Source organism: Podarcis raffonei, chromosome 3 (assembly GCF_027172205.1).
Source record: "Podarcis raffonei isolate rPodRaf1 chromosome 3, rPodRaf1.pri, whole genome shotgun sequence".
In the NCBI taxonomy this organism is placed as follows: Eukaryota; Metazoa; Chordata; class Lepidosauria; order Squamata; family Lacertidae; genus Podarcis; species Podarcis raffonei.
Genome location: NC_070604.1, coordinates 33,405,365 through 33,433,099, shown reverse-complemented (window position 1 = coordinate 33,433,099; position 27,735 = coordinate 33,405,365). Strand labels below are relative to the sequence as shown.

Below are 27,735 nucleotides of genomic sequence, written 5' to 3'. Positions count from 1 at the left end.
ATGCAGATGCCTTTAGTAGTAAAGGGAAAAGAGAAATGTTGAAAATGTTTTTATATAAAAAAAATCATTTCCCCCCACTATTTTGCTTCTGGGCATTATAGTTGGTTTCTAGACAAGGAAATATTATGTCATTGAAGTTCTGGTGTGTTTTTCTTTGTCTATTGATCTTGTGACTTCTAAAGTATGAAATAAGAAGAATTTAAAATTAGACATCAGTATCTTTGCTTGCTGATTAGAGTGTTTGGATCAAATATTTGAGTGTTTGATCTCTGCATGTTCGTTGGTCACAAATGACTTTCTTAAAAGGGCTTTTTTGGTTTTTAGAGAGCTGATGGAAGCTTGAGTTGCAGTCTCTTTGTAGAAGTGGCTGTCTGACATGCCTCATGTATCTGTGCGCAACCCCCCCCCCCAAAGTGCTGTGAAGCACATTAATTTCACTTGTCTGCATGCTGCTTCTACAAATGTAGCTTTTGAGATTCACTCGAGGGGCTGAGAAATTAAGATATTATGAGAGGATGCACGTGCTCAGTGAGATTCTCTCCAAAGAGATCTTTGTGGAGATTCTGGGTCAGAGGTGGGTTTCAAGGACCCTTAAACATAACCCACATAAATCCCTTTATTTTGGACATAGAAAGCTCCAACAGGACACTTAAATACTTGCAAGGTATCATCATCATCATCCCTGGAACATAACTCCCACATAAGTTGAGAGTCACCTGTATAGAGACACGACTTTGGTTCCACCACACCGCATATCATATTGCATACTGCTTTTGGACAGTTCCTTGTTTTCAAATCATTTTTGCAATGTTGTAATGAAGTACCCAGAATGGTTCCAATACATTTAATTTGGAACCCATTCTCAATAACTTGTACATTTACTGCATGGAAAAGCTGAGGGTTTTTTTACACTTAGAAGTCTAAGTGCAACCATCTTATCGACTAAAAAAATAACAAACCCTTCCCTTTATCACAGATGAGTGTGGTTACTCGTTTTGTGGAGACATTGAAACACATATGATGGAGCTTATGGATTGATTTCTTGATATACCTGGGAATTTCCTGGCTTAGCACTTTCAAACCACTGTGGATTATCTTTGTAGATGTTCTGAGTGTCAGAAACATTGTCTGCCATCCAGTCCTATGTCTAAGAAGATTAACTTTTGAACAAAATAATGTATCAGTCAGTGATTGTCAACTCTTCCCTTTAACGTGTATTTCTTTGCATGTCTTCATTTTTACTAGTCTTCATTTTTAATAACAAATATTCCTGTTACATTCATCATCAACGTAACAAAGTGTAATTCTTAGGAGTATAAAAAGAACCAGGTCCTTACTTGTAGACAGTGATTTTTTTGGGGGGGTACGCAGGGGTACACACACCTCTAAACATTTTGTGAATCTAAGTTTGGCCTCGATGCTGTTAAGGTGCTACACTCAATATGCCAGCAAATTTGGAAAACTCAGCAGTGGCCAGAAGATTGGAGAAGATCAGTCTACATCCCAATCCCAAAGAAGGGCAGTGCCAAAGAATGCTCCAACTACCGTACAATTGCACTCATTTCACACGCTAGCAAGGTTATGCTTAAAATTCTACAAGGAAGGCTCAAACAGTATGTGGATCGAGAACTCCCAGAAGTGCAAGCTGGATTTAGAAGAGGCAGAGGAACTAGAGACCAAATTGCAAACATGCGCTGGATTATGGAGAAAGCTAGAGAGTTCCAGAAAGACATCTACTTCTGCTTCATTGACTATGCAAAAGCCTTTGACTGTGTCGACCACAGCAAACTATGGCAAGTTCTTAAAGAAATGGGAGTGCCTGATCACCTCATCTGTCTCCTGAGAAATCTCTATGTGGGACAAGAAGCTACAGTTAGAACTGGATATGGAACAACTGATTGGTTCAAAATTGGGAAAGGCGTACGACAAGGCTGTATTTTGTCTCCCTGCTTATTTAATTTATACGCAGAATACATCATGTGAAAGGCTGGGCTGGATGAATCCCAAGCTGGAATTAAGATTGCCGGAAGAAATATCAACAACCTCAGATATGCAGATGACACAACCTTGATGGCAGAAAGTGAGGAGGAATTAAAGAACCTTTTAATGAGGGTGAAAGAGGAGAGTGCAAAATATGGTCTGAAGCTCAACATCAAAAAAACGAAGATCATGGCCACTGGTCCCATCACCTCCTGGCAAATAGAAGGGGAAGAAATGGAGGCAGTGAGAGATTTTACTTTCTTGGGCTCCATGATCACTGCAGATGGTGACAGCAGCCACGAAATTAAAAGACGCCTGCTTCTTGGGAGAAGGGCAATGACAGGCCTAGACAGCATCTTGAGAAGTAGAGACGTCACCTTGCCAACAAAGGTCCGTATAGTTAAAGCCATGGTTTTCCCAGTAGTGATGTATGGAAGTGAGAGCTGGACCATAAAGAAGGCTGATCGCCGAAGAATTGATGCTTTTGAATTATGGTGCTGGAGAAGACTCTTGAGAGTCCCATGGACTGCAAGAAGATCAAATGCATCCATTCTTAATGAAATCAGCCCTAAGTGCTCACTGGAAGGACAGATTGTGAAGCTGAGGCTCCAGTACTTTGGCCACCTCATGAGAAGAGAAGACTCCCTGGAGAAGACACTGATGCTGGGAAAGATGGAGGGCACAAGGAGAAGGGGGCGACAGAGGATGAGATGGTTGGATAGTGTTTTCGAGGTTACCAGCATGAGTTTGACTAAACTGCGGGAGGTAGTGGAGGACAGAGGTGCCTGGCGTGCTCTGGTCCATGGGGTCACGAAGAGTCGGACACGACTAAACGACTAAACAACAACAACAACAACAAAGTTTGGCCTCATTGAGGGGCAGTATTTCAATACGAGAGTATCCCTAAATATTTTTTTAGGAAAAAAGCACTGCTTGTAGAACACGTATGCGTGCGTTATAAAATTGGATAAAAATAATATTTAACACATGTGACTGTTGATCTGATTGCAGTGAGAACCTAGTGTCTTCAGATGATCTCTTGGCTTGGCTTAGACCATTTTGTGGAGATGATTCTTTGCCCGTGAAGCCCCGCATTAAAGTCCTGCAGATTTTGGAGCAAGCCTTTCACCTTAGTGACGAAGACAGCAAGCTGCTCGTGCTCTTCAGAACTCAAGCTGTTCTCAAGGCCTGTTGGCCCCAGACACAGGTAGGTCATCTTGAATGGTGATGCTTTAAAACGATTCTGGGTTGCCTTTAAAGAAAGGACAAACAATTTAATGTATAGAAATTAACACTAACTTTGGCTGTCAGTGAATCAGTTTCAGAATACTGGGGATGAGTATACTTTTCTTGTCAAAGATTATTTTATTTTTAAAAAATAAAAATTGTATCTGCAGGTCCCAGTTCACAACATTGGCTTCTTAATGTTGTTCCCAACCTCCATATCAATGTACGTTGCGATTTTTTCATTTGCTAATGGGTTCCCCAGCAGCACTGTTGGTAATTTTAATGAAACATAATCATTATAAATGGGGGTGAGGGAATTAAACTAGAAAGAACAACTGCAGCTGGGTCATATATCATGAAAAGTTGTGTATATGGTGTGGATCGTTACTATTGTGTTTTGCATAATAAGTCTAGATGAAGAGCTCAAGATCCAAAAAGTCTCAGCATAACCAAACTAGAACGTCCCCTCCCCCTACTTTGTGTAATATTCAAAACCATTTGTGGCTCCCATATTATTACTGGTGGGAGTTGGGGGTGTATGGGCTGGAAGCCTTCAAGTCTAATGGGGTTCTGTAGCTCACGGCTTCTTTTTCTTTGTACTTTATATTCAAGTATGTATCACTCCTGCCTTCAGGGTCTATTTTGATCCTACTACGAAGATTATGGGAGTGGTATTTTCAGGAGCAGTCCAAAGCATTTTGCTACCTGAGGCAGAGGAGCAAATAATCTTCAAGTCAAGGCCAGCCAACTAATTCTGGTACCCGAGACAGGAAAATCTCACAAACCCCTCTCCCTGGCAGTAAAAAGGCAGTAATAATAAACTAACAAAATCTGTTGCAGGTTTTCTCAGTCTGCCTCATGGGCCTAGAGATTTTCATGTCCTCATTTTACATTTGATGGCTTAAACCCCCCCCCCCCCCAGATAATCATTGTTCTGTACTAATTGTCAGTGAAAACACAAGGATTGCTCTACTGAAATATCCAACAGTTAGATATTCAGCAGATAGCTTTGTCTTGTGGTAATAATGAATTATTATGAGGTTTTGAAGAAATACAGTATAGAGGACATTTCTTTCAGAAATACTGGAATGTCATATCTGTTTGATTTTAAAACAATGAAAAATATTTAACCCTTATCATTAACGACAAAGATGACCAGTGGAAAGGCAAACAAACTATTGATATCAGAATTATATATATTGGGAGGGGATGCTATTGGGTTGTTTTTATTTTGATTATGTATTTTGTGGTTTTATATTTTGATTTTATTCTGTGAACCGCCCTGAGAACTCTGGTATAGGGCAGTATATAAATTAAATAAATAGCATAAAATATCATAATGGGGGGGGGGGTACGTATCCATATACTGAAGCCTTTGCCATGTGAATTAAAATATTTCACACCTCTTTGGAGTTTGAGGGTGAACATAAAACTTTGTATGTTGTTATAATCAGCACTTTCTATTTTGAGTTTGCGAAATGCCTGTAACATAATTACACATTCTCATTGTCTGTTACACATATTTAAATAATTATTCCATCCTTCTCTTTGCCTTCTTTTGGTATTCCTTTTTAACAGTATACTCCCCCACCCTCCCCAATTTCCTTCCCAACACCTAAAGGTACTCTAGATAATGCCAGTGATGGATGTGGATTCTTATTGTGTAAAGATAATTTTAATGATATTGCAATGTTCAATTACCAGAAAGTGTGTGAAAGCCACCTTCGGTGTGTCTAAGTAATCCTCTTAGCCAGACTTTGCATACATCAAAGTGGGACTTAATATTTAATTATGCTTTAGGTGCTATAAGTTAGTGGTCCCACAAATCAATGTACTGCTGGGAAGCAGGCCAGCTTGTGCAGAATTAAAAATGTGCTTTATGAAGGAAGCTACCTATCTCACAGTCGGAAGCACAGCTATTTCCAGTTCTGTAATGATTAGTTAACAAAATTAAGAAATCCAGATGTCCCTATTTTTCAAAGGCTTGGGAGACCTTAATGCACATTCCAATGGCACCCCACTGGGGAAATGGTGTCTGGCGACAGGGGTAACTAGGGAGTCCAAGGGTGAGTTGTGTTGTTTTTTAATCCCCATGATGCATTTTATCTGAGGTCTTCAGGTTCTATAATTTTCTAGTTAAACGGAGCATTAAAAATGTGCCTCAGAATGGTGACATTTTCCTTAAAAGGGGAAAAAATAGCCTGTTTGGAAGATTTCCTCTCTTTTCTTTCCAGAACAAACCTATGTAGCTGAGCTGTTTTGTTCCTTTAGTATATCTGGATGCGATGGGTCCTTTTCTGCCGTTGTCACAGCACTTCTCTGTTGCTCTTTTCCAACTACTTGATGATTTAAAGCACACTCTCGGGCTCAAAGTTTACATTCTGGGAAGGTCAGGCATTAAAGAGGAGGTTGTGAATCAGCCGAAAATGGGGCATTTCTCACAAGCACTTCCCGCAGCAGCAAAACCACTCCCTCTCACTCACTTCTCTGGAGTTTTTAAGAGAACAGTTTCAAAACCAGGCAACATACCTAATCAGCAAGCATTGTTTTCACTCTGATTTACTTACCCCCAGTAATGTCGTTTTGCAACCAAATCTAATTGATCTGTGATGGTGCTCTGTGGCACTGGACTAGTTGGGGTTATCCATAAGACAGACTGATCTGCGAAGAAGGCATTGGACTAAGAAGAAGTGATCAAATGGGGGAAAGGTGGAAACACTCATAGTGTGTACATGTTCTGCTTCAGCTCCTTGCTTGAATGTCTGTAGCACCCACCACCTCTGATCATTGACCAGGCTGGCCAGGATTGATAGGAGATGGTATTTGGCAACATCTGGAGGGCCACTCCCTGATCTGGAGCTTAAATCTTGGAACTGGCTGGCTTTGTAGCCATTCTGTAGTAAGTAGGACCAGATCCATTCTGAGATAAAGCATTCCTCAGAGTTATTTTATTACACCTTTACCTTTATGCCTAAGAATATGTGGGCATGTAGACCTACAGACAGACTTGTTATGGTAAACTTGCCAACAAACACACTTTCTAATAGAACCCTTAAGAAGTTGTAGTAGCGAGAGGAAAAGGTGGCTATGATTTTTCACTTAACAAGAATAACATCTCTATTTTCATCTGCAAAGTGTTGGAGAATATATATTGCTGTTTTTTCAGATGTGCTGCAAATATGAACCATGAAATAACAATATAGCATCTAATTCAGCCAGCAGTTCAACTTCCTAGTGACTTTGGAACACTTTCCTATTCTTTGACCTCAACTCTTCTGTCCTCAGGTTTGCAGATTATAGCTTTCTGCAAAAAAAAAAAATAATGACTGCCTTAGGGAAATTTGAATGAACCCAGGAGCTCCACCAGTTTCCTGAACTAAATAGCCAGATATATATATTTACCGTGGTAATTTCCAGATTGAATTTCCAGTAGTGAATGCTTTTTAGAATGAAGGGGTGCACCTGCAGACTTGACAGGACGGACGCCACAACTGAATAACTTACACAGCGCCCTGATAGTATCAGAACATTCAGCTAAAAAATTTTGCACTATCCAAAAATCGCATTAGTATGTATTGCAAGCTCTGACACTGATAGATACCAAATGTTGTCTAAGTAATTCCATGGGCACTGAACAAAAATTGTCACTTTGTGTGCACTGCAGAAGCTGAAGTCTCTGAGTGGGCAATGATTGTGGTCTAGCTGAGGTACTCGGAATAATTAATTCCTCTCCATAAATCTAGCACTTATCTAAGATACTAAAGAGGAACCTGAGCCGAGCCAATAATTTACCTACACCACGTTTCCTCTCAGTGAAGTTGGAATAATAATTTATCAATCAGCATCTTCTATTTGAAGTTAACCTCCTCTGGAGGAAGGAACCTCCACCACAGCTTCATGTTGCCATGCGCGTCATAATTGCCTACATGGCTCAATAAAGCCACGAGTGGAGACTGAGGTGTAATTGAATCAGTGGGAGATTGCATTCAAGTTCACATCCCTATTTCATGTCATTGCAGCACAGCGTCTTAAGGTAAAGCGCATATCCCATTTCAAATTTTATTTATTTATTTTGAAAGCCCTTCCGCTGCAAATAAATCTGAATGTGGCGTTTCTTTTTAGCAGCGCTTCACCACGACTGAGAATGTATTGTCGCAATAAGGGACTACTCTCAGGTGCCTTCTTTGCCATTCTGCATTTAATGATATATTAATTCACATTCACGTTTGCAGTCAAGGGCCTCAGAATATTTGTGAGACACTTACTTGTACACAGTGCCGCATGTATTAACATGGATTTTGCTATGGCATTAGTAAATCTTCTGCTCTGAGACTTTCTGGGTGAGTAATGGCAGGTAGTTTTGCAAGCATTCGACCAAGGAACATAGTTTCTCTAAACATCCAGTAATTCTATGAAAGGAAAATGCTCAGTTCCTACAAGTCCTAGACTATATCAGTATTATTTCTTAGCTCTCATTTCAGCCCATTCCTAAGAATGCCAGTGCTTCTAATGAAAATAATTCTTTTAGAAAGTTTCGCCATTTGTATATGGATTGTTGTGAGCTAGTGAACAAGGCTAAATTTGGTGGGGTAGGAATCTTGAACCTTTACTGAATCATCTCCTTTCTACTGAGCTGCTTACATGGAGGTTAGCTTCAGATTATCAGGTAAATTAGTCACATCATATGAATTACCTAGTAAGCCTGCATTTTAAGGAAACTGACTTATTTGCTACCTTGAACCACCAGGGTTGGGTTAAGAAATCTATAGTGCTGAATATACACTGTATTTTCATACGAAGGAAAACATGCAAATGAAGGTTAATTGCCAGCTTACTTGTTTATTTAATATTTTGCAATGTTAATTTTGTATTGCATTTAGTCCTTTCTGCCTGGTGCAGAATATAATCACTATGCTTGTATTATGTATATATTCATTGATATGCAGTAGTCATAAAATACCTGACAAGTTGAACCATTTCAGTTGCGTTTTGCCTTGGCACAGGAATGATTTAGATTTATGGTTTATTTATTTGTTTTAAAAGCCCACTGTCTTTCCTTGATTTGAATTAATTACCAAACTAGTTTGCTGTATTTCACTAGTCTTGATATTTGTTTGTCCTCTTGGGTTATAATTTCAATTTAATTTACATTGTAATGATATTATCCCCTCCACTTACCTTGATGCCCCAGCCCTTTCCAAGAGATTATGCTAGCTCTTCCCATTAGAATCTTAATAATGGGTAGGAATCTATTGATTACGTGACTAATTGATTTTATTTCATTTAAAAATATGTATATACTGTCCTTAAATTCTCATGATTTTACCCAGACTGTGAATCCCATTTAGTTATTTCCAAACACACCTAAATAATCAACTTTTAACAGTGCTTAGCACACACACACACAAAAAACTGGAGTCATTCGTCTGCAGTTTGGCAGGTTTCTTACCTGGGGACACAGTTTTCAGACTAATTCTCCACAAACTGGGAAAGGATAAATGGCTCCTTTTCTATCGACTCAAAACTATGACACCTTCCCTTGTGGGGAAAACAGTGCACCCTTCCTCATGAAACTAGTTCATGCCCTCATGTGGAAAGCCAGCATGATGTAGTGGTTAAGAGCGGTAGACTCATGATCTGGTGAACCGCGTTCACTTCCCCGCTCCTCCACTTGCAGCTGCTGGGTGACCTTGGGCTAGTCACACTCCTCTGAAGTCTCTCAGCCCCACTCACCTCACAGAGTGTTTGTTGTGGGGGAGGAAGGGAAAGGAGAATGTTAGCCGCTTTGAGACTCCTTCAGGTAGTGATAAAGCGGGATATGAAATCCAAACTCCTCCTCCTCCTCTTCTTCTTCTTCTTCTTCTTCTTCTTCTTCTTCTTCTTCTTCTTCTTCTTCTTCTTCTCAGAAGGAGCAAGCTTGTCTACAAATGCCATTTAATTCTGCCCCCCCACAGGAAATAGTTTTTGAAAATGTTGTGTTCTAGAGCTATCCAGGACAAGACCCCCTGGATCTATTTGGCTCAAATTTGGCAGGTTTCTAGTTGCAATGATATATAAGAACATAGATGGGGGGAAAAAGGGTTTGAAAAATAAGGTAATGTTACAAGCTGTAATGCTTTAAATGAAGGATTCGCTGAACAAATAATCTTAATTGGGATACAAGAAGGAGAAGTATGAGGAGGTCTGAGAAATTTGTTATTTAAAAGTATGGTTTATGAATTTTATGCCTTTGTTTTATGTTTCTGTTTGTTTTGTTTGTTTGTTTGTTTGTTTGTTTAAAAAATTGGAAAACTTAATAAATATTCTTTAAAAAAGGGGGGGGGGAGCAAATTTGGCAGACTTTATCTCCACTAGAAGGGCTAGCATGCCTGTTAATTTCTGCCAAAGAAAGGGAAGTGAAGTTATAACCATTTTTAAATTCCCCAATAGAGAAGGGGAGAGGGAAGCAAGAAGACAGAGAAAAAGTGGTTTTGGATAGCCCCCGAGACTAGTCTGGCAACCCATATAGTGCCTCAGAGAGAAGGTGGCCTGTTTACTGAAGCTCCAAATTGAGGTCCATACTGAAACTTGGGGTCATTGCACCCCTATAATATTTATTCTCAAAGTGCACGGTGCATAAGTTTTTAAAGAGCACTTTATTATGAAACTGTATAATTAATCTGTCTTTGAACTCCCATTCCTTCAAAACTCGAACCTAGTTTCCCCCATCTTCTGTTTTACCTCATTTTGTGTCCAGTTTCTCATCCCTGCACTGCTTTTTAAAAGATTGCTTCAGTTAAGGAGTCTTACAGTTAGCACTGAAATATACTTCAATTTATTTTAAAGATGTTGGGTTGGTTTTTTTTAATGTTCATTTAGTGCAACTTGACTTTGGGGGGATTTCTATATAGATGGACTATAGTGTTATTCTGCAATGTTTCTTGTAGCAGAATAATATCAAATTGCTCAAAATAGTTCATCAGCTGTTTATTATTCTGCTTTGAACGCCAGCCTGCTATGTTCCATGACATCTGTTTTAGCCCCAATTCCTTTAAGGCTCTGTGCTTGTTGCTTCCACTTTTCCACGTACCCAATTTCTTCTAAAAAAAATATATGCTTCCATTCCTCTTATCAGTGGGAACCCATTCAACAGTGTTAGTATACTTTTTGATTCTCGGGAGAGGACTACCTATTTCATTTGGAGCTAATTTCCAATAGCTCAGCCAGGAATTCGTAGTTTTCTGGATTGTCCCTCACCATATCATATTCCAAGGGGCTTGAGTTTGCAGCTCTGCATCTATACACTTAAAAATTCCTCTGGTAGCCCTCTTTTTTGGAGAAACAGCTTGTGGGCAAAAGGCTTGCTTCTCAATTGTTTCACCAATGTTTTGTTGTTCATTTGATTATTGACATAAACCCCCAAAATGTATTTTCTACAGTTAAGTTTTTACCTCTGTCTTCATTTTATTTTATTTTATAGCTATGGCTAGTGGCTGATGCAAGTAAAGATTCTTCTGATTCTGATAGATGGTACTTCAGTATCAAAGCATAAGATCTTTTAAGATATAATGTTACAGTACAAATGTTCCATTTCATATACAGTAATCTGCATTGGTAAAGTATAATAAATTTTGTTTGTCTAGGGAATTCAAGGAGGTGGGGGAATCATTTGTACTATTCCATTAATCTGCTTGCACGGGTTTAATGTTGTTTGGAGACCATAACTCCTAGTAATTTCGTATTATCTCTGTGTTTCTGTGTGTTCAGCATACATAATTGCAGATGAGACTGAATAAAATGTTTCCTAGGAAAATCCCGTCGACTGCTTCTGTATTGTTTCAAATGTGACTTCAGTGCCATATAGGAATATTACTATATTTATTGCTGGAAATAGTCGGCTCATTAATCTGAACCCCAACAAACCCTACACTTAACATGCTTCATTCTCTCAATTCCTTAGGTGGAAATAACTGATATTGAAAATGAAGAAAAGAGGTACAGCCTTTTCCTCAAACTTTTGGGATCTAGTAAGGATCATGGAGAATTCCAGCATTTAGTCATGCTCCTGCAAGCCTGGCCACCTATGAAAAATGCAAATGTGTAAGTATTTGCTCACAGAACCTTAGAATTGTATAGTTGGAAGGGATCCTGAGGCAAACCTTTTGGAGACCAAACTGCAACCTAAAACCCACTAATTTACCGCAAAGTGCCAACAAGGCAATTAAATATGGGATAATAATGATATGGGCTCTTGGGTACCCCATAAGGGAAAAGGAGCAGTTGTTTATTAGGTTGGCGGTTCGAATCCCCGCGACGGGGTGAGCTCCCGTTGCTTGGTCCCTGCTCCTGCCAACCTAGCAGTTCGACAGCACGTCAAAGTGCAAGTAGATAAATAGGTACCGCTCTGGCGGGAAGGTAAACGGTGTTTCCGTGTGCTGCTCTGGTTCGCCAGAAGCGGCTTAGTCATGCTGGCCACATGACCCAGAAGCTGTCTGCGGACAAACACCGGCTCCCTTGGCCAGTAAAGCGAGATGAGAGCCGCAACCCCAGAGTCGGGTACAACTGGACCTAATGGTCAGGGGTCCCTTTACCTTTACCTTAGTCCCCACAAGAAGCCTTCGAGGTAGGTGAGGCTGAGAGGCAGTGGTCACCCAGGTGAGCTTCATGAACTGAACCCGGGTCTTCCCAGGTGCAAGCCAGCCCTTTGCTTTCGGTTTATCCCACCCTCAGGTTGTTGCTTGTTGGCCCCACCGCCAACCCTCCGAGGTCGGACAAGGGTGACCTGCAGCTGGGAAGGTGACAAGGGTGACCTGCCGCCCCACCCCACGGAGTCCTGGGCTCCCTTCTTGCAAAACTCGCCTCAGAGCGGAAGGTCAGAAGCATGAGCTGGGCAGGAGGAGGAGTTATGGGCGTCGCTTGCCTTGTAGGCCAGGCCGCGGTGAAGACTAGCCTACCGCCGTCTTGCAGCAGTGGGTGGGGAAGAGGCTCCTGGCCGGTTGCCGACAGGCCCTCCTTCCTCAGCACGCAGCTGCTGGGCTTTACTTGCGAGTAGGAGAATGCTGGTCTCCAGGTCAGCAGGCCGTGAGTCGCGGTATTGGAAGGGGTCCCATGGGTCATCCAGAAATGGCACTGATGGGGCAATGGCGCGCGCGCCCAGAGAGAGGGCTCTGCGTGGCCACTCTGGCACACATGCCATAGGTTCGCCACCACTGATTCTAGTCCAACCCCCTGCAATGCAGGAATATGCAGTTGTCCCATATGGGGATCAAACCTGCAACCTTGGCATTATCAGCACCATGCTCTTACCAACTGAGCTATTCAGGCACGCAGATTTCCATGAGTTAAATATTAATCCTCTTTTTTAAAAAATAGTATGTATTACAGTACTAAAATGGCCCAAGAAACTAATTCCTGCAGCAGTTGGCATCTTAGATAGTACAACACCACTGTGCTAAGTGCCTTACTCAGAGCTAACTAATCTAGAAAGCTTTTGTTTTATATCTGTGAGGACTTAAGTGTTCCTCTTCAGTAATCATTTTATGTTGAGTGCATTCACCAGTAATTTGCCTGTGGAAAAATTGCTTATTGATGCCGATGGATACGATGCTGGAGATGGAGAACTCTGTACCTCCTTAGTCGTTCCTTCCATCCAATTCTATGTTGTTCATTTTTCGTATTGTGATCCCACATGGACCCATTTCACCTGTATGTGGCTCGGTAGACACAAAGCCAGCACATCTTACCATTGTAAGGAAAGCAGATGTGTGTGATTCAGTCTTCATAATGCAGCGATCTGCCTCTACGAATGCCACCGCTTTTTATGTGGCATATAAAGATCTTCCTCTTCCTGTTCGTGCGTGCATTCATTCATAGTCTTTGTTCTCGGTTTATAAACTTTGCTTTTAGCTGGAAAAATAGAGCAGTAATTGCTATTCATTCTGATCTCGCAGAGCTTTTGATTAAGCCTTCAGAGGGACACCAGAAGCTGCATTCTGCTGAGCCAGTGGATAGCTCAGTTGGTTAAGGTGCGGTGCTGATAACGCCAAGGTTGCAGGTTTGATTCCCGTAAGGGACAGCTGCATATTCCTGAATTGCAGGGGTTGGACTAGATGATCCTCAGGGTCCCTTCCAACTCTATGATTCTGTGATTAAACTACACCTGGCAGCAGATCTCCAGGGTTTCAGAGAGGGATCGTTTCCAGCCCTTGCTGGAGATGTCAGGGGTCGAACCTGGGACATTTTGCATGTAAAGCAGATGCTCTAGAGAGAGAGAGAGAGAGAGAGAGATACATAAATATGGTGGTACCCTATGGGGTCAAACAGATATATTTCTCTTCCATTTGGGTGTCTGCCGTCCTAGATTGGAAGGAGAGACTTCCCCTCGTGGCAACTGGCCCCATTGATGGCTGCAGAGCAAGGATTCTTTCCACTTGATCTTGATTCTTTTTCTTCTGGATCTGTTAGACTGTGCTCCTCGGTTTATATTGCTAAGCAGATGGCTGTGGTACGTACATGTTTGCTTGCTTGATCAGTTTGCTTTCAAGAAATGTCTTTTTTCTCGCATTTTAGAGCGTGCCCTAGTAATAACCCTTGGGTAAAACTGGGAACCATGATGCTTACGACAAGCCCGCAGGACCAGAAAGAGAATGCAGGGAATGAAATTTTGAAAATCTGCCGCTCTTTATATGAGACAAAGCACGTGCTCTCCACAGAGGTGAGTTTGTTTTCTTAAAAGAGTACTAGCAAGAGATGAGCATGTGTAGAAAATTCATCGGTGGCTGTGTTTGCTGTCAATGTTCTGCTTGCAAACATCACAGAGGCATCTGATTGGCCAATGTGGGGAGCGCACCTGATCCAGCAGGGCTCTTTTCTTCATCGGCATAGGAAAGTATTTGTAAGCAAGTACAGTAGTACCTCCGGTTAAGTACTTAATTCGTTCCAGAGGTCCGTTCTTAACCTGAAAGTGTTCTTAATCTGAAGCACCACTTTAGCTAATGGGGCCTCCCACTGCCGCCAGAGCACGATTTCTGTTCTATCCTGAAGGAAAGTTCTTAACCTGAGGTACTATTCCTGGGTTAGCAGAGTCTGTAACCTGAAGCATATGTAACCTGAAGCGTATGTAACCCGAGGTACCACTGTATTGAAATAAGTTTGCCTTAACTGCAAACTCCTTCCATGCAGGCAAAGCACTATTTCCTCCGTTCATCAGGCATTTTTGCTTTCTAACACCCATTCGTTTTCACCGGGCTTTGCTCCTCGTACACAACCCACTCACGAACAGATGGAGCTCCTTCAGGGTGCACGCCAGCCAGCCATACATCCTTTTGGGAAAGTATAAGCTAAATTTTCTTCCCATTGTTTCCCCCACCCCTACTGACAATCAGTATCACATAGTTCCTGGTGACTACTGAGCCTACTCAACCCTCAATGGGCCGTTTGAGAGAGCGAGGTCGCTCCTTTATTGAGGTTTTTCGTTGTTTGGGTTTTCTTTCTAAGATTTTCTTTTTGTACCACTTCTGCTTGCTAATACCTCCCTCTTGTTCCTTGGTGGCCCCGTTTTGACTCTTACTTCCCCCAGCACAAGTATTTTGAGTTTACAGTTAGAAGGAAGAGTTGTTCATGGCGTCTCCTACTGTGATGTTGAAGGTATTTAGCAACCCATTTTCAAGTTAAGCAAACCTATGCCAAACATAGGTGGCGAAGGCAAAACAGAGCTGCAACGTTTTGGGATTTGGCTGTTTGTGTCCCATGAGTGTTTTGTTGCTTCTTTATCAAGTGAATGGTCTAAATCTTTCATTCTCCAGCTGTACTCTCGGGTGAACACCTGCACTGGAACAATAAGTGAATAGGGTGACTGAAAGTACTAGTCAAATTTAAAGTATTTTAATTTGGTTTTCTAGTCTTTTCAAAGTTGCCTCTTTCCCACCTCATTTCTGGTGAAAAGCAACAACGAAACGGTGAATATTATATTTCTCTAACACTGAGCATTATGTGTATTTTCACACAATGCATGTCTTGGAACTGCAATTTCTGCGTGTCTTGGAAGTCCAATTTATTGCCATGGGCACAATGTTTGCAAAAATAAATGCTGATGGCTGTTAGAATGCAAAGCCTGGGTGAAGCAGCAGTTTTATAGCGTCAGTAACATTTTATATCTGCAAACCCATCAAAACCTTAAGTGAGGAAGCATCATCATAAGAGGCTTGACAGAACAATAAAATTTCTTTCAAAAGAACCCCGATGATTCTAGTTCCTAGAGCCTGTCCAGCATGGGGGGGGGGTAGGTAACTAAAGCACAGTAGCAAAGAGCTACAAGAAATACACTCAGAACGGTTTCACCAATGCGTCTAAAACAGTGGTGACTTATGGACTGGTGGAGGCATAACACTGTGTCCCACTTAGCAGTGGCTAACGGACAGGGAGCCAAAGATGGGACCATCCTTCCCAGAGCAAAGTCCCCTCCTGCTTACTCATAGTTGAGCCGCTGAGATTGTTTGGGCTGCTCTTAAACTGTGATATAGACTAACCCAAGAAATGTGCTTATCCTAAATTTGCATTATTTAGCTGCTGCCCATTTCAGGAGCCAGCTAAGCACACAGTCGGCATTATGAATACTTCTTTTTTATTATTTTATCTAGAGAAATGTAGAAACCACTTCATCATAAGACGTGTCCATAGATAATTATCAGTAAAAGCACAGATAAAAGCAGCAGAACTTTAGAAGCAAGTATGCGTAAGTAGGTAAACTTGCTGAAATAATAAAAAAAAAGCTTTCCTCAAGTGTCTAAAACAATAGCCTTGTTCACACAACACAGTAATACTAACTATGGCTTACCTGGACCACACAAATGTATGGGATCCCAGAAAAGGAGTCCCAACCACTTGGCTTCTTCCTATTATTTTTTTCCTATCCCCCCCCCCCCACACACACACCATGTTATGCTAAGCCAAGGTTTAAGTTAGTGTATTGTCAAGACCTGGACATGTGCTTAACAAGGAGAGAGAGATTAACCATGAGATATAGCAGCACAGGACTGAAAAAAGCCAGGAGCAAAGTGGTTGTGAGAGGCTTTCCAGAAGCACACATGTTTGTGCAGTCCTGGGAAGCCATGGTTTGAATCTAGGCCTGAAGCCTGAAGCCACCAGTGACTCAGCAACCTTGCCCAGCCACCCCAAATGATTTTTAAATGTATAGTTCTGTGTAAGTGTCTATAATTCATGTATAGTGAATGTGGATCCCAGTACATTGGATAACCAACAGCTAAATCCATTTATTTTTTTTGCTCCTTGTGATTAGGAAGTATCCCAGCAATACCACTGAGTTACTATGGCTTTATTGAATTGCATTAATTGTTTGGATTTAATTCACTCTTTGCTTTATATGCTATCATGTTTTAAATTAATAGCGATTGCAATGGTTATTGTTTTTCAATGCTTTTTTGGGCCGCTTTGAGCTCAACATTTTCGCATTTGCATTCTGAACACAAATACAAATATTAAATCAAATAAACTCAACAACTTAGCCTGGCATGTGAACCAGGCCAGTATAGTGAGGGTGCAGGAAGTTCTAAAGAACAGATCTCTGTCACACAGCAGTATTGGCTTCTGCCAACTTCTTGTTTTTACTCCAGTCTCACCCCACAAGGAAATAAGTATTTAGATGCCGTCTAGTTTCTGGCCTTCCTGTCCATTTCCATTTAAATGTGAATAGGTATTGGTAGTAGATAGAAGTAGGGCTGCTCAGCTCTGGTTCATGATAATAATTATTATTACATTTATTTATTTATTTATTTATTTATTTATTTATTTATATCCCACCCTCCCCAGCCAAAGCCAGGCTCAGAGCGGCTCAAAACAGTAAAATGATACAACATTCTAAAATGATTTCATTATAAAATCAGTTCAAATCAGATTAATGGCAACTATTGGGCTAGAGTTCTGTGAGGATTACCAAAGGAGGGGGTCAGGCTGTGCCCTGACCAAAGGCCTGGTGGAACAGCTCTGTCTTGCAGGCCCTGCGGAAAGATGTCAAGTCCCGCAGGGCCCTAGTCTCTTGTGACAGAGCGTTCCACCAGATCGGAGCCACAGCCAAAAAAGCCCTGGCTCTGGTTTGAGGCCAGCCTAACCTCTCTGTGGCCCAGAACCTCCAAGATGTTTTTGTTTGAAGACCGTAAGGTCCTCCGTGGGACATACCAGGAGAGGCGGTCCCGTAGGTACGAGGGTCCTAAGCTCGTTCTTGACTTGTCCACCTGCAAGTGGTCCTAGAACTGACCTCATTGCCAAGATGGGGCTTCTAAAATTTTATTTTTAAGTTAGCTTTCATTTGGATGTCCCAGTAAATCGTGGTTGAATCCTAGTGGTTTTGCAATTTTTTCTCAGATACATTAGCATTCCTGCCTGTGGTTGCAGATGTGAGATGACAGAAGTACACTAAAGAGCTTTACAACACCATAAAAGGACATTTTGCAACAGCATAACGAAGAATTAAACTTTGGCATATGTTACAGCCCAGACTGCAGGAGGCAGTGGAAGACAGGGGCGCCTGGCGTGCTCTGGTCCATGGGGTCACGAAGAGTCGGACACGACTAAACAACAACAACAGCCCAGTGGCCATCCCTTGGCTTGTTGGGGAGACAAAGCAGTGCAAGGCGTCCAGAGGAGGCGCTGCTGAGGCTCAAAGCCACAGGATCTTGTCTTTCCCAGTGGAAAGGGAGGAGGCGTTCAGTGGGAGGGACAGGGCAGGGGAGCAAGTGAGGATGCCGCAGCCAGTTACCTGACATAGAAACGGCACAATCTCCTCACATCTCAGGCTGCTGCGTACTTCATTTCCCAACAGGAGGAGGACATGGCGGCGAAAGAATGGCCAGCCGCTAGCTGCGGAAGGTTTGAGGGAATTTTGGACTAGTTGTAGTTTCTGAACTACAACTTCCACCATCCTTAGCCATTGGCCATGCTTGTTAGAGCAAACGAGATCTGTAGTTCAGCAACATCTGGAAAGCCAAAAGTTCCCCAACGCTGGACTGTAGCATATACGTTCACTCAAGTCAAGAAGAAGAAGCTCTTAGTAAAACTATGAAACTCTCTTTAATGTCTGTCTGCCTCCTCTCTTGATGTGCACAGGCGGTGTAAGTGATTTGATTCTTCTCTGTGCAGATCACAGAATAGGAATCCCCAGGTCGCTTTTTATCTACAGTGCAGCAGGCAATCTCTTTTACTCAATTTATTCTTTAAATATCTCAGGCTTAATTTCCACTGGAGGGTGTTCCTCCTTTCTTTCCCCCACCCCCCCAACCCCAAGTTTGTTTTAAAATGTTTGACTTTCAATTTACACTTGACGCAAGGTTGCCTTGAACTCGAGTTCGAGTTGTGTCCCTTTGTTCCCGTCCCTTCTGATGCCTGACTATGCAAGATTTCCTTTGCTTTTTTCAGTGCATAAAAGATCTCTGTTTGCTGCTCCTCGACCAGTCCCTTCTGCTGCCGTCCCTGAAGCTGCTTCTGGAAAGCAGAGATCAAGATCTTCACTCTGTGGCACTGGAGCAGATAACGGCTATTGCTAAGGTATGAACAGCTGAATTAACCATCCTTCCTCGTTTCAGGTAATAAATTAGCTCTTTTATCTTCATGCAGGAAACCAGGCCCCTTGAGTCTGTTACTGTTACTATGACTTTCGAAAGCTTTTGTGTCTGCCATCTGCAGAACCATAGGGTTAGGCTGCTCTCTTTATGTGCTCAAGGTGATTAAAACTAACAATCTTTTATCATCATCACCATCATCAACATTATTATTTTATGTTATCTGCCCAACCAGTTATATAGCAAAATAACAAAAGACTTTCGTGGCTGCTTCATGCTTCGGTTGCTTGGTTGTTTTATGCATAAGCCATTAATGCTCTATAAACATGAATATCTTGAAGTATATATAGCGGTTTTGTCTGTTGTTGTTCACTGTGGATGTGGCAGAAGTATTCAGCTAATACAAATGTTAATGCTACTGCTGTCTGAAAAGAAAATTCTGAGATAGCAAAATATCACTGCACTTTTTTTAAAAAAAAAAGTTTATGTTTGCTGCATTGTTACCCCTTGGAAATTTGAATAATCAGATCTTTATTAAAGGTGTGCCGAATATTTGCCATTTTCTTACTCTCAAGTAGAAACGTGCAGTTTGGGGCAGGTAGAGACTTGGCTTTGATCAGCAGGGTAGTATCATCAACAACAATAATACTTTATTACGGTCGTAGACCAGCATAAGGAGGGAGGGGTACAATCTTTTAAAATAAATTAAAATATTTTTAAAACAAACACTAAAATCAGTTAAAACAGAATACACACACACATATATATATAAGTCCATAAGAATCCAAAAGAAGCTAAGAAGGCCGAAAAGAAGGGTTAGGAGCATCAGACAAGAGTGAAAGGGTGCAAAAGGCTAGTATATATAAGATCAAATATATCAGTCTACAGAGCACTCCAATACGAGTGCCCATTATATCTAGTTTGTGGCACAGGTCATCATCCATCAAATCTTGAGCACTGCGGTGTAGTATATTTACATGGTGCCCAGGATGCACACTTGTGCATGCTGGGGATGGGCCCTGGAGGGCGAACAGAGCCCACTACACACCATCTCGCCACCAATGCTGATAGAGCAACACCATCCCTGAGCTACTTTGCAAGGCTGGAATGATCCCAGCCTCACAAAGTGGCACAGGGCCCTGCGCCACCTTGCGAGGCGGAGATCTTACCAGATTCCCTGCCCTAAATGGCCTTGGCGAAGGAAGAGAATTGATGGTAGCTCAGCTGTTAGGAAGCTGAGCTGAACCCTCTCTGCTTCCCACGGAGCAAGAAAGTGGGAGCGTTCCTTATGCCGATTTAAGCGTTTGTTCGTTTTTGTGTTTTCTTTCGCAAACTCAACCCGTTTACATTAAACAGGAGAATCGTAAGTAGCATCTGGAAAGGCAAATCAGAGCCTATTGATTTCCCCGACACAGAGCTAGCACATCTTACAAACACGGCTATGGGAGAGGAAATGCAGTGCTCGCTTGCTGATCCAATGTATTATTTAGCCATTCGTTGCATGATGCTGACAGCTTTATGGATGTTTACATTTAAAAGGATGATGCTGGAAAGTGCTGATGCTAGGGATTCAACAGCTTTTGCCTGCAATAAAAGGACCAGCTCCTTTCCCAAGCTTGCCTGAAATTGCAGAATCCTTGTGTTGTTGCCTAAACTTCTGCAAACTGCCAATTCCATCTTTTTCCCCTCATCAGAAATAAGTAGGCCTTCTCCAACAATGAATATTGCAAATGAATAATTGAAATAACTCTAGTGTTGCCTGTTTAAGTGGTTTGTGGTAGTGGGATCTAATGTTTGCTTTTAAGAATTGTTTGTCTCTAGGAAAAGGCATACTGGTTTTGCCTTTTTATTTTGTTTTTTGAACTTCGATGTGTGAATGGGAAAAGTTTTAAGATTGATAATATTTCTTTGAGTAATGCTGTGTGGCTTCCAAATTACATATTTAACCCTTCAGACAAGTATAACTTTTCACATTTTGTCCCAATACTACTACTACTACTACTACTACTACTACTACTACTACTACTATTTATCAATTTCAAATATTCACAGGAAATGAGATCATTTTCACCATAGATGGTCGCTAGGCAGTTTTAAAAGGTAAAGGGACCCCTGACCATTAGGTCCAGTCATGACCGACTCTGGGGTTGCGGCACTCATCTCGCTTTATTGGCCGAGGGAGCCAGCGTACAGCTTCCGGGTCATGTGGCCAGCATGACTAAGCTGCTTCTGGCGAACCAGAGCAGCGCTTCTGGCGAACCGGAGCGGTACCTATTTATCTACTTGCACTTTGACGTGCTTTCAAACTGCTAGGTTGGCAGGAGCAGGGATCAAGCAACGGGAGCTCACCCCATCGCGGGGATTCGAACCGCCGACCTTCTGATCGGCAAGCCTTAGGCTCTGTGGTTTAACCCACATCGCCACCCGCGTCCCGCTAGGCAGTTTACAGTACGATTAATAAAACAATCCGTCAATCAAAATACAGTAATATGATGTTTAAAGCAAACAAGAACCACAGATAGAAGTGTTTAGTTCAGTCAATAAACATCATGATACAACTTACCTAAAATACCTGCTGTAGTAGAAACTTCGTCAAGCACCTGCAGTTTAATAGGGAGGAGGCCTAGCCAATCTCAAATGGGAGCGAGTTTCACAGAATCAGGCCCACAATACTAAATGCTCAGCTTCCGGTAGTTACCAGCAATGCTCCTGTGCTGTGGGGGACCCCTAACAGAGACTCCCCCAGTGATCTTACAGATTGGGCAGGGATATAAGCATCAGACACGCCTTATGGTATCCTGGACCCAAAAAAATGAGAACCTTGAACTTTACCTCGTGAGATATAATTATTATTATTATTTTATTCATTCATTCATTCATTCATTCCCCGCCCATCTAGCTGGGGTTTCCCAGCCACTCTGGGTGGCTTCCAATAGAATATTAAAAATATGATCAAACATTAAAAACTTCCCTAAACAGGGCTGCCTTCAGATGTCTTCTAAAAGTCAGCTAGTTGTTTATTTCCTTGACATCTGATGGGAGGGCGTTCCACAAGGCAGGTGCCACCACCAAAAAGGCCCTCTGCCTGGGTCCCTGTAGCTTCACTTCTTGCAGTGAGGGAACTGCCAGAAGGCCCTCGGAGCTGGACCTCAGTGTCCAGGCTGAACAATGGGAGTGGAGATGGGGGTGAGCTTTCTGCTCACAGAAGGGTTGGCAACAGAAGACCCCCATGCACAGAGCCTATTGCACACAGGAGAGGTGAGGGATGATGTGAATGGAGGCTGGTATCATGCCCTATGTCTTTATTAAGCATTATCTCTTACTTCCACCCATCTTTTGTAGCTTCTGCAGAGTGCTGTTTCTACACAAAAGATCTGAAAGAAAAACAAAACTTTTAAACACCCTTTTTCATCTCAAGCTAACAAAAAAACAAAACAAAAAATCATTGCTGGCAATGGGCCACTTCTCATAGTATTTTATATTCATTGCCAGAGTATTGAAGGTTACGTTTGACACAGTTGGCTTGTTTTCCAATCAAATTTATAAATATAAAACACTAAAGGAGAACATTTGGAAAATGAAAATGAGCTTTAGCTGCGGATTTCTTATACTGATCCTATGTTAATAAGCTAAATAACAATTACATAGTTCTCCAACTTAATTCTTTTTCTCCTGCATGGGCAGTGGTTTCGGAGCAAACAGCTTTAGCCCAGTTCTTTCTTTGGGAAGCTTTTCCATTTTTCAATAATGCCTTTGTCCTTAAGCCTCGCCTTTTCGCTGCTTCGGAAACAGATTTTGCTCTGTGTGAGTTTTTCACATTCACCTGGCTAAATAAATGAGCATCAATTATAGCCCAAAACATTTCCTTCCTGCTGTGCAGAAACATACCTCGCGTGGTGTTGCGGTGGGCACACCATATGTGCAGTGCTCTTGGGTCAAGGCCACCTGAAACTGCAGATTCCCGGCACAATCGTGTGCTTTCAGCATTTCATGGGATTTTGTTGTTGTTTAGCTTGTTATAGTCCTTAGTGTTTGCATTGTGCAAGTCTATAAAATCAAACTTAAGGTGAGTAGCGGCTTTCCTATTAATAATCTTAAAAGTTAAGTATTAAAAGATTGGCCCTCAAGACACCTGTTGAAAAGAAGTTGGGGAAATACCATGTGACTCATAATGTTTTAATACCTTTGCATAAAAAGGTAAAGGACCCCTGACAGTTAAGTCCAGTCGTAAACGACTCTGGGGTTGCGGCGCTCATCTCGCTTTACTGGCCGAGGGAGCTGACGTTTGTCTACAGACAGTTTTTCTGGGTCATGTGGCCAGCATGACTAAGCCACTTCTGGCGAACCAGAGCAGCGCACGGAAACACCGTTTACCTTCCCGCCGGAGTGGTACCTATTTATCTACTTGCACTTTGACGTGCTTTTGAACTGCTAGGTTGGCAAAATACCTTTGCGTATTTGTCCCTTATTTTGCATTTCTGTTCAGCGTGCCTTCCCTATCTCTGCAGCAATGGGGAACCTCTAGCTCTTGGGCTTAACTGGGCATTTTTTCCCTGGTTGACTCAAGCCACACCCACCTGCTGATCAGCTGATGTCATACGACACCAGGCGTGGGACTGGTAAACCTGCAGAGCCAAATGGTAAAGGAAGCATTATGAGCACGCTACAAGTCTGCTCCCAATTCGTCATTCCCAGCCACTGGTAGAATCCAGTGTTTGTTTCTAATAGGTCACCTTTTTTTCGTTGCTCTGGGATGACAGAAAAAGGTGCCCAATTCGACAGGTGCCAAGCAAGACTCTAAGGGTCCTTAGGTCCCTCTTTTCCAGCTGCAGCCCTCCAGCCAGATCAGCTTCTTTTCCCTTGTCTTAAAGGGCTATTTGCTTCTTTTCTTTTGGTAGCTGCATCAACTAAGAGGCAGGCTGCACATTTGCCAGACAAGAGCAGCCCGCCTCTTGCCTGCTGAGAATTTTTTAGGCTCCCCTGCTGACAAAAAGCAGAGGAAGCTGGAGAGGACTGCAGTCACAGAGAGAGAAAGAGGAGCTTCTGGCTGGTCTGTTATTCTTTAGCTCTCTCCTTGGCAGTTAATCTTCCCCTAGGAGTTGAGAGATGGATAAGCAGAAATTATCCACTGGGGAGAGAAATGGGCAAAAACCAATAGTGAATCGGCCAGACACTTCTCTTGCCTGCATGTTTAATTGAGAACTCCTCTGGTTTTCTCCACCTGTCTTTAGTGCAGGCTTCAGAATTATCAAACATCAGAGCCCAGACAGCACATGAATCCAGGATTCCAGTACATTGGCATTCATCTGCTTTTCTTTGCCTTCCTGAAACGAAACTATAATTCCATACGACATTAGGGGTTTGTTGGGATCATTCCTTCAAATAAGCAAATACGTTGGCTCCTCTTCTCTCAGAGTGTCTGTATTTATTCATTTTTTAAATTCAGTGTTCAGGGATCAGAATGCACTCCTAACTCCACTTACTCAGGAGTAATCATCACTTCGTTCAACAGGGCTTCCTTCTGAGTCGACATAGTTAGGTTTGTGCTGTTAGCATTTGTGGGTACAGTTCACAAACCTGGGAAACGCTGCCCCCTCCACTATCATGTAGCTTTCAGATTTTCAATGGATGAAAAGTTAGTGAAACAAAGGAATAACCTTGGCATTCAGACTGCAAGAAACAAATAAGTGGGGACAAAATGAGATTTGCTTTGATGTGACTTTAAAAAAATGAAAGCTCAGAGTGTGGGGCCCTGCCTGGGGGCGCCAATGAAGAACTTTGCAGGCACCATGGCACCAGTAGGCATTATGCAGCTACTAAAAAGCTAAATAAAAGGTAAATGACCCCTGGACGGATAAGTCCAGTCAAAGGCCACTATGGGGTACAGTGCTCATCTTGCTTCAGGCCGAGGGAGCCGGCGTTTGTCCACAGACAGCTTTCTGGGTCATGTGGCCAGCATGACTAAACCACTTCTGGTGCATGGAGGACCGTGACAAGTGCCAGAACACACAGAAACACCATTTGCCTCCCCACCATGGCAGTACCTATTTATCTGCTTGCACTGGTATGCTTTTGAACTGCTAGGTTGACGAGTTGGGACAGAGCAACAGGAACTCACTCCGTCTCAGGGATTCAAACCACTAATCTTCTGATCGGACAAGTCTGAGAGGTTCAGTGGTTCAGACCACAGCGCCACCTGCGCAGCTATGCAGCTACTATGCTGTACTTAAAGTAGAATTAGCCTGTTTCTTTTGTACAAAGTATTCGTAATGAAGTACCCAACCTTACTTACTTGTAGAATCATAGAATTGTAGAGTTGGAAGTGATCCCCAGGGTCATCTAATCCAACCCCTGAACTGCAAGAATCTCAGCTGAAGCATCCATGAGAGATGACCATCCAACTTCTTATTAAAAACCTCCCAGGAAGGAGAGTCCACAACTTCCCGAGGAAGACCATTCCACTGTCCAACAGCTCTTACCGTCAGAAAGTTCTTCCTGATGTTTAGTCGGAATCTCCTTTCTTGTAACTTGAAGCCATTGGTTCGAGTCCTATGCTCCAGAGCAGGAGAAAAGAAGCTTGTTCCCTCTTCCATAGGACAGCCCTTGAGGTCCATCTGATTTGGTGATGACTGTGGTTTGAAGGATGAGATTCAGGCCATTTTGGAGTAGCTCAAGGGGCAGACTGGCGCTGCCTGCCTCCCATTCAGGGGCTGCCCTCCCTGCTGAGCAAGTGTTGCCCAGGCATCCGGCTGCTGGGCTGGAGACCACTGTGCTATACACTGAACCACTGAGATAAGGCAAGCTGTAAATCTAAATAATTTTCACTGTGGAGTTGTCGTGGACCATTGAAGCATTTCTGGCAACTGTGGGGGACCACAGGACATTTCAGCTGCTGCCACCTGAATAATTCTTCCTGCTGTGGCAGTCATCAGAATACAGAAAGTGGCCACACACTGAGTAGCAACAATATATGTTTATATATCTTTTTAAAACATATGCCAGACAAAGAGGCATTCGCTCTTACTAAACATAGTTGGATAATTAGTGTTTAATCTGCTGGAGTTGCACTTGTGGATGAGTGAGGTTTTATGCAGCATCTTAGAGGGTGGGTTGGCTTTTTATGTGCATCTTCTAATGGCTTCTTCATTCGTTTTTACCTGGAGGTTGAAAGTGTTCTTTGTTCTGTTTAAAACAAGTGTGGCATTCTGTGAAAGCACCCTGCTAAATCAGCTAACCTTTAAATAAGATATACAGATATGCACATATCAGCATGAGGCCAGTTTTATTGTCAATTCACCTTACCTAATAGGTTTTGGATAAATTGTAGGGACAGGGCATGCTGTTCACAAATCACTTAAGCTTGCTGTACTGGCACTCAAACTAGCTTAGTCTGCTGGAAGCCAGTTTTGCCACCAACTAATCTGGAAGTCAGCGGTAGCTTGAGGGTCGCAACCTCATGAGCCAGTCTTGCAAACACAACAGCTTGTGGGATTGATCTTAAGGGTCCCAACCCTTGTGCAAGGGTAGAAAATTGTATTTCGGGGTGGGCTGACTGGTAAATATGCATGAACGCCAACTGCCTATTCGCATGATTAAGTGCTGGAGAATTGTACTGGTCCTTTTTGATAAGATTATCTTTGTGTTGTGTTCTTTTGCCCTCCCATATAGGCTGATGCTTCCAACTGTGACTCCGAACTGCTTTCCTTGCTCCTGGATGAGAACTTGGTCGCAGACTGCATCTCCACTGTCCTTTATCCTCACCTGATTAATCACTTGCTGGCCAAGCAAGAGGAAGGACGCTGGGATATAGAAGAAATAGCAAAGCAGCTGCAAGGAGCAGGTTTTGTTGCAGAGGCGGGTTGCCTCCTGATGGCATATAAAGGAACACATCCTGCACTCCGGACCTTTGGAGCGGCCCTTGAAGCTGTTCGGCGCTGGATTTAAATGGCTAGGCCTTTAAAGTTATACTTGGTGCCTGAACTACATACTGCTTTTCAGGTGGAAAGATGTTTCCAAAGAGACATCGCTTGAAAGGCTATCCTTCAAAATAATCATTGCTCCTTTGCATTGCATAAAATCCTGACAATGTGCATACTTCCTTGCAGTGTTACCCGTCCTATCCCTAGCTCTTTTCCTAAGTTATAGCCTACATCAGCAGGTTGGAGTGTATTCAGTGCAACCCAAGAATTATATTTGGGTAAAGAAACGTTTTCCAATTCGTGCCACAATGGACAGCAACGATGCTCCACACCTTCACCTCCAGTATAAACATATAGATATAAATTAAAGCAGTTGAATAGGACTAATCCCCTCACTTCAAAGGGAGCAGAATGTTCAGGGCATCTTAAGAGTTTGCACTTTAAGCTGTTTGGAAGTTAATTTCTAAATTTAATTGCAATGCATTGTGTTAATTAAAGGCTTTCTTTTCAACCAACTCGAGCTGCTTTTGTTATGTGGCTTCTTCCTTTCCCCGAAAATATAACATCTTGCTGATAAATTGATTCTGCCGCTAGATTGTGTACATTCTCAGAAGGCTTGCTCTCTATTATCATTGTGATCATTGAACACGTAAGTGAAGCATTTCTGTTTTCTTAAGGGGGAAGTGCATTTCTTCATTTGCTGTGGGAGCAAGAATAGACCTACTTTTGTAGACTGGCAGAAGGCGGAACTCCATCCATTTTCTCTCCATACACAGCCCCAACCTACAGACCTTTAAACTAAAAGTGACTTGGGATGCCCATTCACACAAGTGCTCTGCGGCGCAGTAAGCAATTGGGAACCAAAACTGACCTGGGGGTTGCTCCCGCCTGGCAAGCCATTTCTGTCAGTGGCCTTTTAAAAAACATTTTGTTCCCAGCATGCAATCACAGCCTGGAGAAAAAGGAGGGAATTGCAATGGATTGGGGGAAATTGTTGGAATTGTGTGGGAAGCCATTTCAGATTATCAGCTTTCTGCACATTTGTTTTTTATGCACAC

At 42.4% G+C, this 27,735-nt stretch overlaps 1 protein-coding gene across 2 annotated transcripts in view; it reads left to right on the top strand.

The window, feature by feature from the left end:
• NBAS (NBAS subunit of NRZ tethering complex) overlaps positions 1–27,192 on the top strand; it is a 179,308-nt gene extending 152,116 nt beyond the window's left edge. For both annotated transcript variants that reach the window (XM_053381027.1, XM_053381026.1), the window contains 5 exons: positions 2,992–3,187; positions 11,147–11,286; positions 13,756–13,900; positions 18,616–18,744; positions 26,427–27,192. In XM_053381027.1, coding sequence (XP_053237002.1) covers positions 2,992–3,187; positions 11,147–11,286; positions 13,756–13,900; positions 18,616–18,744; positions 26,427–26,702 — 886 coding nt within the window. In that variant the 3' untranslated portion in view covers positions 26,703–27,192. The remainder of the gene's footprint in view (positions 1–2,991; positions 3,188–11,146; positions 11,287–13,755; positions 13,901–18,615; positions 18,745–26,426) is intronic.
• Positions 27,193–27,735: the final 543 nt, after the last annotated feature.